This window comes from Mytilus trossulus, chromosome 5 (genome assembly GCF_036588685.1).
Source record: "Mytilus trossulus isolate FHL-02 chromosome 5, PNRI_Mtr1.1.1.hap1, whole genome shotgun sequence".
NCBI lineage: Eukaryota > Metazoa > Mollusca > Bivalvia > Mytilida > Mytilidae > Mytilus > Mytilus trossulus.
The window spans coordinates 56,784,541-56,799,058 of NC_086377.1; the positions used below are offsets into that span (position 1 = coordinate 56,784,541).

At 29.9% G+C, this 14,518-nt stretch overlaps 1 protein-coding gene across 1 annotated transcript in view; it reads left to right on the forward strand.

Moving 5' to 3' along the window:
* Positions 1-14,518, forward strand: part of LOC134718108 (ZP domain-containing protein-like) — a 49,457-nt gene that overhangs the window by 28,466 nt on the left and 6,473 nt on the right. The window contains exons 7-10 of the mRNA XM_063580601.1: positions 1,350-1,463; positions 2,914-2,940; positions 8,351-8,404; positions 11,366-11,568. Coding sequence (XP_063436671.1) covers positions 1,350-1,463; positions 2,914-2,940; positions 8,351-8,404; positions 11,366-11,568 — 398 coding nt within the window. The remainder of the gene's footprint in view (positions 1-1,349; positions 1,464-2,913; positions 2,941-8,350; positions 8,405-11,365; positions 11,569-14,518) is intronic.

Here is a 14,518-nt window from a genome sequence, read left to right on the forward strand (position 1 = left end):
GGATAATTCATCAGTGCTTTTACTTTTGAGAGCATTATTAACATGCCAATGGTAGGATATGAATCTTGTATAAATGACTAAGACAGACTAAGACAAGAGCCTGTAATTCAGTGGTTGTCGTTTGTTTATGTGTTACATATTTGTTTTTCGTTCATTTTTTTTACATAAACAAGGCCGTTAGTTTTCTCGTTTGAATTGTTTTACATATATTCCCGGATCCCGTAAACACCAATATCATAATCCCGAGTTTGCAAACACCCGATTCCGACGTCCCGAAAAATGTCTTGCCTTCCTCTAACCCCTACCCTACTTTAATTTTTGCAAATCACTTCTTTCACTTTCAAGCCAAAGCCTTGTTCAAATAACATGTACATTTCCAGACAATGTATGGTTATTCTATATTTGCAATAGCAGTACACAATACGCCTAGTTCGTTGCCAAAATTTGCAAATGTTAAGACATATTTATGGATGTGCAATAATTTTTTTTTTTTAATACAGAAACATAATTGATTTTCTGCATAATTCAGAATGTATAAACAAATACCATACATTCCTTTTTTATAATCACTTTTAAACTTAGCCATTTAGGAAGAGATAACTCTTACAGTATTTATTCTAAACTGGATTGAAAATGAAATTTCCTTTTCTACTTTTGGAAAGAAAAATAAAATTCAGTGACACCTTTTTCTTTTGATACTTCTAAAGCTTATGATGAAATTCACATTCTCATATTTTATTTTAAAGTTCAATCCAATAAATTTCACAATATTTGACCATAACCTTTTTTGATTCAATGGTCATTTCTTTCTTACCAAAGTTTGGTACAGGTTGTGTCGCGTTTATTCTTGTTTTCTAAACGCTACAAACGTAGGAACATATACGTCGTTTAATAAGTCTTTACTGATCCTGGTTGAACTTTCAATAACGCATGCACATATTGTTGGTAAACAGACTTTTACAAACGTAGAAACAAATACTTCGTTAAATCAGGTTGAAGTAAGAAACAAATGTAGTGTTTGTATTAACAAACATCAAACGACAAACTGCAGACGCATTTTTATCGATTACATAGTTTGTCAAAAGTTATGTAAACGTTGCAAACGTATGATTGAAAGAAATGATCACACAATGTGCGCGCTTAGCCGTTTGCATCGTTTGTGTTAGAAAGAAATTACCCTTTATATCATAATCGGAGTTCCAAATCCTCAACACGAATATGGATTATATTGAATTCAAATTTGCACTTAAAAATATACAAAGATATAAAACACATTACTCAAAAGCAAAATCTGAATTTTCAGTTTATATACAATACGTTTTAAAATATGTAAGTCTGATTGTTTACAGGAGGTCGATGTCAATCCACATACTTTCAGTGTAGAAATGGACGCTGTATCCACAAAAACTGGCAGTGTGATGGTGATAACGATTGTACAGATAATAGTGATGAAATTATGTGTGGTATGTAACAGTAGTTAGAAAGTTATGATGTCACGAAAAAATAAGATAATAATTGTTGTTAGTATCAGATGAATTTAACGTGCATTGATCTGTCGTAAGTTTACCTAAACGGTAATCAGTTGCAATTATTATATTCATCATAAAACATTTATTTAGTTTTGATGTTGATCATTCATATGTGAACAGTAATACTGACCTCTGTTTTGGTCTTGCCAACTAATTAGGCCTTTCCACCTTTCTTGTGGAAAGACCTATTGAATTTGTTCTGATTATTTTTTTTTTTCTTCCGCCTAATTTTTTTCTTGCGGTGTAGAATGTTTCAAAAGATGTTGCTTAGTTTATTGTATATGATATCATTCAGTCTATACGCTTTTGAAACTGACCCTGTTTAACCGAACACTTTTCTTTGTAAGAGTTATCTCCCCAAACACTGTTTTTCTTGTTATCAGATCTCCTCCGCAACCGTAAAAGAAAGCGACAAATTTATTTTTCCAAATTGCTCGTTATATTCTCAGGATGTTACGCTTTATTTTCACCGAAGCTTTACGAAGACCCCATATGAGAGTTATTTCCCCTTTTGTAATGAAATAAATGAAATAAATTTGTTACTGGAAAACCATTAGTGATAGAGGCCTAGGGTCTTTTAATTTGAGGTCCTTGGTCCAAAAAAATGAAATGAGGTCAAGGTCAAAGGTCAAGGTCATGTTCAAAAATATGATTTTGGCTTGTTATCTCTTATTTTCAGAAATTATATAAGATATCAATTGAATATTTTCACAAAATGTATGTTACGACATGGCGTAACACGTTAATTTTAGTTAAAAGGGTACGTAAACATTTGATGCGACTTTCCCCCCTTTTATATCTTATATTAGTTGTATGGTAATATATCTCATTATCATTATAAAGTAAAGGCTTATGGTCTTTTGATTTAAGATCCTTGGTCCAAAAAAATGAAAATTAGGTCAAGGTCAAAGGTCAAGGTCAAATTCTAAATTTTGATTTTGGCTTATTTTCACTCTTTTTCATTAACCTTATAAGATTTCAACAAATTATTTTTACTAAATTGTTAGTTGCGACATGTCGTAACTTATAAATTTTGATTGGAAGGGTGGGAGGAGAATAAATGGGATTTTTGCCCCTGTTATATTTAGAATTATGCGTAAAGTGATATTACTCATGAACCATACATAATACAGACCTAGGGTCTTTTAATTGGGAATCCTTGGTTTATGACCTTGAAATTGTGGTCAAGGTCATAGGTTAATTGGACGTTCTAGATTTTGACCTTTGCTTGAAATTCATATTTATATATCATTTAGCCATAGGAACTGACATTTTCAACTGAATTTTAATATTTTCATATCAAAATAGATCCTTATTGGTGGAAAGACCTTCAATTGTTCTTTAAACAATTGGTTTTTAATTAACTTGAATATTTTGTTTTCAGGCAGAACAGCAACAGAAAATACATTAGGTATTTTCTATTATGTAAATTTTTGCGTTCACAAATTGAAAATTAAAAAAGTATATTCGGAACAGTTCCATGTAAAACATTGGATACCTTGTTAAACATAAAACATTTGAGCACTATATGTATTCAATTCCTACGTTTGTTCTGATTTTGATACGATTTTACAACGTGATTTTTCTCTTATAACTTCAAATAATTTATTTTGAATCAGAAGATACTATATTTTACCTTGAATAACGATCTATGTATATGAAAAACTAATATTGTACTTTACAAGATAAAAATAAAAAGATGTGGTATGAGATACATCCCTAACCAAATCACATACAAAACATTTAAAAGTCTGTAAATAAGTATGTACTAAATTTAGTCCTGGTATCTATGTGAGTTTATTTAAGAGTAATAACTTTCTCATTTTCTAAATGACAATAAAATATCATTAGTTAAATAGTGTGCTGATGACCTTATACGATATATTTGGGGTCAGAAAATTCCATATTGGATGAGAGCGAAACTAGAATCCCAATATGGAATTTAAGAACTCCATATAACGTATTACGTCACTAGCACACTATGTAACGAGTGTATCTTACCGGCTATCTTAACATGTGGTAATTTAGTCTAGTAGCTTATACAAGTGATCAACGCTTCCTTACCATTAGTATTAGGGACTTACTTCATTGGTCTTTACAAAAACAAATGCCAACAATTAAACTCGTAAGCTTTAAATGTGTTTTATGAATTGTTTCAATCTTTCATCATCAATTGCATCGTCTGTTGAAACCTTTAACAACATGTTTTAATGAAGGGACGTAACACCACTACTAACTGTGTATTGATATAAGCCCCGCCTTATAACCTAATCTAGAATATATACGGTTGCTTTTAACAAATCATATTCCTAAAATGTATAGAAGGTAAGATAAATGCGAACATTGAATATACATATTGTAATAAGTCATTACAGTTTATTTGATGTTTTTAATGAGGAGTGTATTGTTTTCGCCAAATTACCTCATCTTTGCCCATACATTTTTTTTTTTTTTTGGCAAATTTAAGTATTTCAGAGAAAAAAAACAAATTGACTTTTAATCATTCATATTTAAAGTTAAGTCTGCGTTGTACTGATAGTCCGAAGTGAAATAAACTGTTAAGTTGATTCGGGAATGCTGTCGGATAATTTTCCGTTTGAAAGCGTTACACATCAATAGCAGTGTCACATGTCACTGCTTGTGAAGATTTATTTCCCCGAGGGTATCACCAGCCCAGTAGTCAGCACTTTGTGCTGACATGAATTATCATTGGTATGGTTAATGTTATAAATTAACAGTTTTACAAAATTTGGTAATTTTGAAATACTAAGGCTTTTCTACCTCAGGCATAGATTATCTTGCCAGTAACTTTTACGAATTTTGGTCCTCAATGCTCTTCAACTTTGTACTTTTTTGGCAATTTTAACTTTTTATGGATTCGAGCGTCACTGATGAGTCTTTTGTAGACGAAACGCGCGTCTGGCGTATATACAAAATTTAGTCCTGGTATCTATTATAAGTTTATTTACTAACACTGGGTCGATGCCACTGTTGGTGGAGATTTATTTCCTCGAGGGTATCACAAGTCGAGTAGTCAACACTTTTGTGCTGACATGAATTATCATTGATATGGTTATATTTATAAATTAACTGTTTACAAAATTTTGTATTTTTGAAATACTAAGGCTTTTTTTTTTTTACCTCAGGCATATATAACCTTGGCTGTATTTGGCAAAACTTTTAAGACTTTTGGTCCTTAATGCTCTTCAACTTTGTACTTTTTTTTGCATTTTTAACTTTTTTATTTGAGCGTGACTGATGAGTCTTTTATAGACCAAACGCGCGTCTGGCGTATATACAAAATTTAGTCCTGGTATCTATGATGAGTTTATATTATGTTAACGAACTTTATCAAACAAAAACGTCCAATTAAACATGATGAGTGCTATAACAAACCATGACACATGTGGAGCAGGATCTGCTTACCCTTGCGGAGCACCTGAGATCACCCCGAGTTTTTGATGGGGTTCGTGTTGTTTATTCTTTAGTTTTCAATGTTGTGTCTTGTGAAATATTGTTTTTCTGTTTGTCTTTTTATTCAACTTTAACCATGGCGTTGTCAGTTTGTTTTAGATTTATGAGTTTTACTGTCCCTTTGGTATCTTTCGTCCCTCTTTTACACGATGCGTACACTTATTTTTTCTCTTGATTATTTATTAATAAGCTCGTTTCCATCTTCCAAATGTTCCATAATGAGATGCCTCTTCACGCTAGAAATACAAATTACTGTAAGTGGTTTAAATTGATTTCGTTATAAAAACGAGAAAAATTATAATTGATTTAAATCCAATATCTTGAATATGTCATTTATCTATATGTTATTTGCAATAGTTGTTTCTATAATGGCCATAGTATAAATTCGATTGAAGCGATTTGAACTCAGGACTAGAATATCTTCGTGGGCAAATACAGCTGGTTAATAATAGTAAAATCACAAATATCTCAGAGGAAAATTCAAAACGGAAATCTGCAGCACCTACATCGACTATTTGTAAGATAAAAATCACGATCACGCTAATTGAAAATTGCAAAAACAATTTCAAAACGTAACAAAGGGAAACTGAAACATTATCATTATTCATCTTTGAAACCACGAGTTTTTACTTCAGTTATATGGTAGTTTTATTTTTTAACTATTAAACGAGTAAGAAACTCTGCAGTAAATATCTAAAAGAAGATGCTGAATGATTGTCAATAAGACAACTTTCATAAGAGACCTTGTTTACTATTCCTAATTAATCGTTAATGAGTCGTAATAAAGATATTGATACGTAAAGGTAAATAAAATTCTAACTTTGTGAAATAAACTATAAATCCGTATTGTATTTACGTATATTCATTAAATTAAGAATTTAATGCTTCTTTTTGTATTCATTGAAATGTAAAAGCGTTGACCGAAGTACATTTTCTATGAAGCGCTGAAGGGCTTTATTCTAAAAGCGGGTGCTAGGTCAATACTTTTATAACCCAATGAAGTTATAAAAGAAGCATTCAATACTTATAATTACATTCTTTTTAACTTTTTGGATTCGAGCGTCACTAATGAGTCTTTTGTAGACGAAATACGCGTCTGGCGTATATACAAAGTTTAGTCCTGGTATCTTTGATGAGTTTATTTAATCGACGATCATAAAACCACGATTTTTTTATTTACCTGTGCACTTTATTCTGGGACCTTGTGTTATCATGAATGCTAAATCTCATTGTGTATTGAATGTCAATTGCAGGATGATGCGATATAACTGTTAGCAAAATAAAAATAACGTATCATAATGAAACATGTATGCAAGTACTAGTCATTATTTATAAAACAATCTTTAGATTTTAATTGTGTATAATTCATATGTTAAAATGGAATATTTTGTTTTCCAGTCACTACCACAAACCGCTGGTGGATAACATTGACACCAACAACCGACACGATGTTATGTTAAGACACCTTTAGGTGTGAAAAATGGGAAATCTTATTTATCATAAAACGAGATATCAAAATTGTTACTCCATATATATGTTTGTTCCTATTATTATACATTTCAATCATCATTCTTTTCCATGAATTATTTAGAAAAGCTAGGATAGATGAAATATCCAACCTTTTTATGATCGTTTAGCCTAAAATTAATGTACTGATTAACAAGTTTATGATAAAAAATTATTAAGAATTACATACTTATCTCCATGAAAACATCAGATAAAAGTTTAAATACTTAATCATGTTAATGACAATGGATAAACTATATAAAAATACTTTATAAAAACTAGTTGTTTAATTGAATTGATACAAATTTAGATAGAATTGAGTTATAAAAGTGACTTCCACTTTAAGACTCTGGTGGACTTTTACAAAATATTCAACACCCACTACACCATCGTGTTAGTTAATGTTAGCGATACTAAATACAACTTTTTAAATTGAGCCCTATTAAACATAAAACTTCTTAACAAAGGAAACATGTAATAATACTTGAAAGATTAAAAAGTAAACAAACTGATTGATAAAAAAAAACAAACTTAAGGTCCTTAGAAGAGTATAAAAACTGCAATTTAACAAATTATGCATTAAGATATTGTAACGTTCAGAAAAGGAAAATCAAAAAGTTGTTAGAATACTCTCTTTTAGACAAATACTATTTCAATTTGCTATTTCAATTTTATATGTCAATGTTTTTCATTGGCGTAGTTTTGTTGGTTATTAATATCACTTAAATTCAATTGTTTTTAATTCAAATGTGAACATTGATATTTTATGTTTATAATATTAATTTACTCCAATATGAAAGTGTGTAATATTTGTTTTCAGACAACACCACAAGGCGCTGGTGGACACATCCGACAACAGCAACAAACTTGACGTTATGTTAGTAACTATATACGATAAAAAAAAAATGAAATTGAAAAAAGGTTAATTAGAAACATTCAGGTGTGAAACATGGTAAACTTAATTCAACTTAAAACGTTTGATCAAAATTGTTACTCCGTGTATATGTTAGTTTCGTATTATTGTACATTACAATCAATATTTCTTAAGAAAAGTATATAATGATAGATCAAATGGTTAACCTTTTTACGATCGTTATGGCTAAACTGATTACATTGATTCACAGGTTTGTAATATTTTTTTTTATTAAAAACTGCATATTTATCTCCGATAAAACATTAAATGAAAGTTGATATACTAAACCATGTTGATGACACCGGATAACATATCATATAGTTGTTAAAAGATGGAATCAATACGAATTTGAATAAAATTGAAAATCTGTATATTCGCTTCAGCGACTTCCACTTTAAGATGCTAGTGGACTTCAATTTTTACAACATCTTCAACACTAACAACAAGCTTATGGAAGTTATTGTTAATGTTAATGATACTTAATGAAAATAATTAATATGAGCTTTCCCAAACTTACAACTGTTAATCGATGAAGTCATGACATAATCATGATATAACCGCTTGAATGACATGAATAGTTTTACATCATTAATTTTTGGAACCCGTTATAGCTTGCTGTAGGGCGTTATCGAAGTATCCCTGATAAAGACCGTACAATTAAAGATTTTCACTGTATCTTGGACAAGCTGGCGTTATCATACAATTTGATAAAGATAGTTTTACATTGCATAACTTAAACCAACATTCATTAAAAATATAAATGATATAATAACAAAACTCTAACACAATCTTTACGCTTAAAATCCTTTTGGATAAATTCGAGGTAAGCTTATTTGCACCGAGTCTGCAAAGGTCAAGGGATCAGAGTTAAGTATTTTTGTGATTTGACTTTTTTCCGATATGAGAAGGTTTTATATTTTGTTTTCAGCCGGCACCTCAGGTCGCTGGTGGACAAATGCTAGAATAACAGATACAACAATATGTAAGTAAATAATAACGATAAAAAATTGAAAATTTATTTAAAAAAAAGTTTATTCAAAACATTTGGGTGTGAGACATTGGTAATTATTTTGAGAATTATATAATCATATACATATATTTCAATGAAAGTGATTTGACATCATCAAACGTCAATTGGTTTATAGTTAATTTTTTTACAAACTTTTTGTTTAAAGTTATGTACCGTTTTTAATATTATTCCTTATTTTAAGACATATTATATTGTTATCTTCATTTTTCAAATGCAACGATGAAATATCAGGTCAAATATGAAATCCTGAACAACACTGAATATGCATACTATAACCAGTTGTCTAAATGGAGTCAATAAAGAACAAAAAATAATTGACTTTAATTTTGAAGAACTAGTTTTCTCGTCACCATATTACTTTATCTTTTTTTCATGAAATTTATCTAATAAAGCAAATTGATGTATTTTAAAAGATAAGGTCAGACTTTTAACCATTCGCATGCATCATTTACATATGTGCTGTAGTAAAAGTTCGAGATAAAGAATAATATGACATTGATGAATAGTTTGATTCAGGATGCCTATGAGATATTTCCGTTTAAGAACAAAGTATATGGAATATGTTTTTTTTTCTATGCCTATTTTGTGTTAATCAAGTTACAAATAATGAATATACATTGTAACGTTTGCTTTAAAATATTTGCCGACAATTTGATTTGTAGATAATATCAACCGGAAAAAGAATAGTAACTTTTATTCAATGAATTAAAATGGCATGTTTCTGTACTGACCTGGTAGACAAGTAATGCTATCAATGCGGCAACGTCATCAAAATAATGGCTTATTTTATCATCAAATTGAAAGAAAAAACAATACAGCATATTCTAGTTAGCACACTTGTTGAATAATTGTTATTGTATTGTTAAATTCATGTATTGTGTGTTCATCACGTATAAAACAAACTTTAGTATAGTAAACACATCATTCAGAAGACAGCATACGCAATGTTTGATGTATATACATTCAAAATAAAACATATGTATCAATTAAGCAAATGTTGAAAATTTTCGTTATAAAAAGTGTCAATAAATACTGTAAGATCGTATACATTTTAATACCACAGGGGAAAAACATATTTTCGTTTCAGCTACTTCTACTTATACACGCTGGTGGACCTCAATTTTCCCAACATCTTCAACACCAACAATACCATTATGTTAGAAAATCTTAAATATAACAAAAAGATTTTCTTTTAATGTACATTTTTTAACATAAAACTGCCTATCAAAGGACAGTTATATAGTGAACAATTCCTTTTTTGCATGATTGAACAGAAAATAAAGTAATTGACAAGTAACGTAATACAGTTCCCAGCAAAAATTCAAAAAAAAGCTTATAATTTAGTTCATTGGTTTTTGTTTCAAAATAGCCATTTAAAGTACTACTAACTACTATGTTTATCTATTCCTAGGATTTGTTTCAGTCACTCCAGATAAATTTGATTCTTTTTTTCGTCAAAACGAAGACGTTATTTCAAATCTAACCTTATGTGATAAGAAGATATAAAATCCCATGCTCATTAAAACCAAATTGAATGTAATCTTCTCACGTACTATTTTTTCTTTTTTTTTTTTTTTTTTTTATTATCTTAAATTGAACACAAACATGTAAATATTTGTATATATTTACAAATATATCGATTTTGAACATAACGCCAGATGATTTAGATACTTTAATATAATTGGAAAAGCATTTTTTCTCTATTGATGTTATATTTATAATATTTTGTACACGACTTATAATATGCAGATCACCTACCTGAAGAATCCATAAACCTCTGGTACTAATGAAACAGGGACCTTCACTGAAATAGCTATGTCAGTGCAGTAATTGTTAACAGCGAGCAATACTGTTCTTGAATAAAAAATAAAATAAAAAATAGATAACTTTTACACTGCATTACTTATTTTATATGTTTGAGTGAATAGGAATGTAGACTAACTAAAATTGTTTGTGTTTAATATTATAAAAAAACAATTGAAAAAGCCTAAAACGTTAATTTGGTATTGATATGGAATGCATTGCGACGTAGGTTATTGATGCATATACAAAGAAAGATAATAATGAACAACGCATGAGTTTGATTCAGAGAATAAAGTCATGTGAACCCAATATTTCTTATCTAAAAGAATATTATAAGAGCTAGTTTTCTATATTGAATCTTAAACTATATAGTGTAGTTTTCTTTATATCACACATTATAGGGTTCTCCATGAATAAGGACAAAAAAAGTATACTGCTGTTCAAAATCCATAAATCGATAGAGAAAAAACAAATCCGGGTTACAAACGAAAACTGAGGGAAACGTACCAAATATAAAAGAACTACGACACATCACCGAAACATAACTCATACAGAAACGAACTATAATGTAACAATGTTCATTTTCCTGACTTGGTACAGGGCATTTTATGACAAAATGGTGGGTTAAACTTGTTTTTTGGCATCCAAAACCTCTCGCTTTCATGACAGTGTTTACTATTACATTAAAATGACAACATCACACGACAAGATTAAAATAAATAAACAGATTAATGGGGAAAATATAGGACAGAGAAACAAACGAGTAATAGACATCAAAAGGTATAATATAATGTAAAATCTGAAAACTAGAAGCCTGAAAAAGCCTTATGACCCTTACTTTTTATAACATTTTTGAAAAAGCATGAACTAACAATATTTTGAAAAGTAATTTAAAACATTGTATGGATTTGAATTTAGATCCCCACCATTAATTGCTCCGGAAAAAAAATCCGAGAACGAAAATAGCGTTATATAATTTAAATTATATTCGGAAAAAGTTATTAATTACAAAATAAAAAGTGTTATTACAAGCAATATACAACAACACTAATTCAAACATTAATTGGTACGATAAGAAGGAAAAAATATAGATTATAATTTATATTACAGATACTTCTTATGAAAATTATGTTGATGTTAACTGTCAAGAAAGCAATTGGTACATACGACTTCATACACGACCTTTGAAGCAGCAATTCAGAGATTTTAATGCAAGAGATGTTTATCTAGGACGTGATACGTGTACCGGGTATGAATCTGGTGATTATATTATTTTCAGCGAGGAATACAATTCATGCTTAACTGATAAGGCGGTACGTATGTGTGTCTAAATACAGCAAATGATATATATTTTTTTATTGTCATAACACCACTTCATGTATACGTGTATTCATTGATGGTGTAAACTTATTACTAACACCATACACCATTACACCATTCACCATTACACCATTCATCATTTTCATTACACCATTCACCATTCACCATTACACCATTCACCATTACACCATTCACCATTACACCGTTCACCATAAACCATTTCATCATAAACCTTGTGACATTACACCATACACGTAACATTTTTGCACTATACACCTTAAACATTTTATCTACATCTTACGAAATTACTCATCATGCAATTCATTTTCAAAGATATATGTGAGACTACTAAATAATTTTTTGTATTCTAATGGACGAATTTTGATCACAATATTGTAAATAAATGTATAACATTAAAGATTACTTCTGATGAATATTTTGCATAGTTTACAACTTTTATAATCATACTTTGTATACACGTTACACAATCAAACCATTCTTCATACACGATTACATCGATCTCCTTACACCAAACACCATCTACCATTGCACTATATGCCATACACCTTTACACCATACAATATTTTTTTAATTTTACACCATCAAAGGACTGCAGTTTATATGTACTGCTCGCTATCGTTGGTACTTGGTTTAAAAAACACAGACTTACCCGTTATTACTGCACTAAATGGCAAACAAAAACGTCATTAATAGTTATTTTTGAAACAGTGTCTCTGCAAACAATATTATAGAGTATACCTGGAATTCAAATGACGCTTCTTAACAGAAAGGATTACATTGATAATTTATAGAAAACGGGAACTAAAATAACAGAAAAAAATGGAAAAGTATATATCCTACTTTTAAAATATTGGCCAATGGCAATTAGGTGGAAATATTTCTCTCTAAAATTGTCTTATATGGGTCAAATTTCAAATAAAGTAGAATTTTTTTTTTTTTTTATTAAAAGTTACTTATTCAAACAACCCTCTACAAAAGCAAATCAAAACAAACAGTACTTACAGAATATCATATAAAAAAAGCAATCTTAATAATGTCATACAAGAATATCTTGAAACATTTTTTTGATAGATGGTACACAATTTTGTCTCTCCTGATGCCAATTTTAAAACAAATTTTGGGTTATTGCAAAAAGGTTTAGAAAAAAAAATAATCTTGTTTTATGTAGCCAATTAGATGGTTTTCAAGCGAATAAACTTCTATATATATTCATTCTGTAAAATAATAGATTATTTGCTGATGATTATCAACACGTTATTGCACTATTGCACTTTTTACAAGTATACTGTTGGTGTAATTAATGAAAATTGTTGGTACCAGCATAGACATGAAAAAAAGAACTCTTTATTTTTTTCACTAAATGTCTCAAAATTTCTTTTCTCTACATTGTCGTTCAAGAAACGTGGTGTTTTAAATGTAAATATAAAAAAGGAGATGTGGTATGATTGCCAATGAGACAACTATCAACAAAAGACCAGAATGACACAAACATTATCAATTATAGGTCACCGTACGGCCTTCAACAATGAGCAAAGCCCATACTGCATATAGTCAGCTATAAAAGGCCCCGATAAGACAATGTAAAACAATTCAAGCGAGAAAACTAACGGCCTTTTTTGACTGATGATTCGATATTCAAAGGGAGAATAATATCATGGCTGATTTAAGTAGCTATATCAGGATGGACACGAACCTCCCGTTCGCTGATTGAATTAAGTTTGCGGATAATATGTTACATATAATGATTAAGAAGCTACATTTTTTCGTTAAAGTAATTATTAACGCTCTTTAAAAGTCCCTTTTGCAGCTATCAAGGCGATCAGAAAATCGGAAAAAAAATCATTTGTCAAATGAATGAGTTTTTCTGACATTGTACGCTCTCAAATACCCCACTTCCAAATCGAACTTAAGGTGGTACCCAACACATTAACTGAAACTAATTTGGCTCGTTTAATTTTCTTAAAATTTTGACAAAGTATTAACTTTGGTCCTGTGACAAAAATATGAAAATTTCTAAAATACTAAACCAATCATTTTTTAAGGAAAATTACACTGGTTATATAGCAATTTGACAAACACCGATTTTGATCATTTAGAAGCTTAATATTACATTGACAACACGACGTAATTTAAACGTTTAACTGATTCTACATCTCACTGTAGTGTTAGGTACCTCCTTAAATATATTTTAATATTTTCAAAATAGATGTAAATCGTGTTTATTATCAATGTTCTAAATCATAAATCAGACATTCTTTCATTTTAACCATGACAACTGAAATTTCCATTAGAAATTAAAAAAAAAAATAGCATGGGTGTACTGAAAATTCGACATTTTTTTAAAATTACCCATCTATGAAATTGGCACCTGATAAGCTTTTTTTTTCACTATATGTTATAAATTACAAAAAGAAAAGACGGCATCAGTTGACCGCATGAATTCAACCAAAAGATTGCAAGAATTTGAAAAGGAAACAAACAAAAGACCAGCAAACATCCCATTGATGTCTTTTCAGTGATTTTGTTTGATTTATTCTCTGTGTCAAAGTGATGAGTTAAACCCTTTTCTACTGATTTTAATGGTTTGAGCTGTTACGTCACTATACCAGTATGAAGTTATTGAGCGTTCATATACATGTTTGTCACTGGATCATTAAACATTTGTGTGTCCCAAATAAAAAGCCTGTAGTTCAGTGGTTTTCGCTGATCCAGGTCTGTTGTATGTGTTTCTCGTAGTTTGTTTTGTTATAATTATGTCGTTAGTTTTCTCTATTGACGAATTGCTAATTTTTTCTTGTCAGAGACTTTTATGACAGACTATATGGTATGGGGTCTTCTCAATGTAAAAGGCCGTACGGTTGCATACTATTGCTTAAATACACTTCACTTGAATGATGGTGGATTTTTGTCTCTTGGCAATCA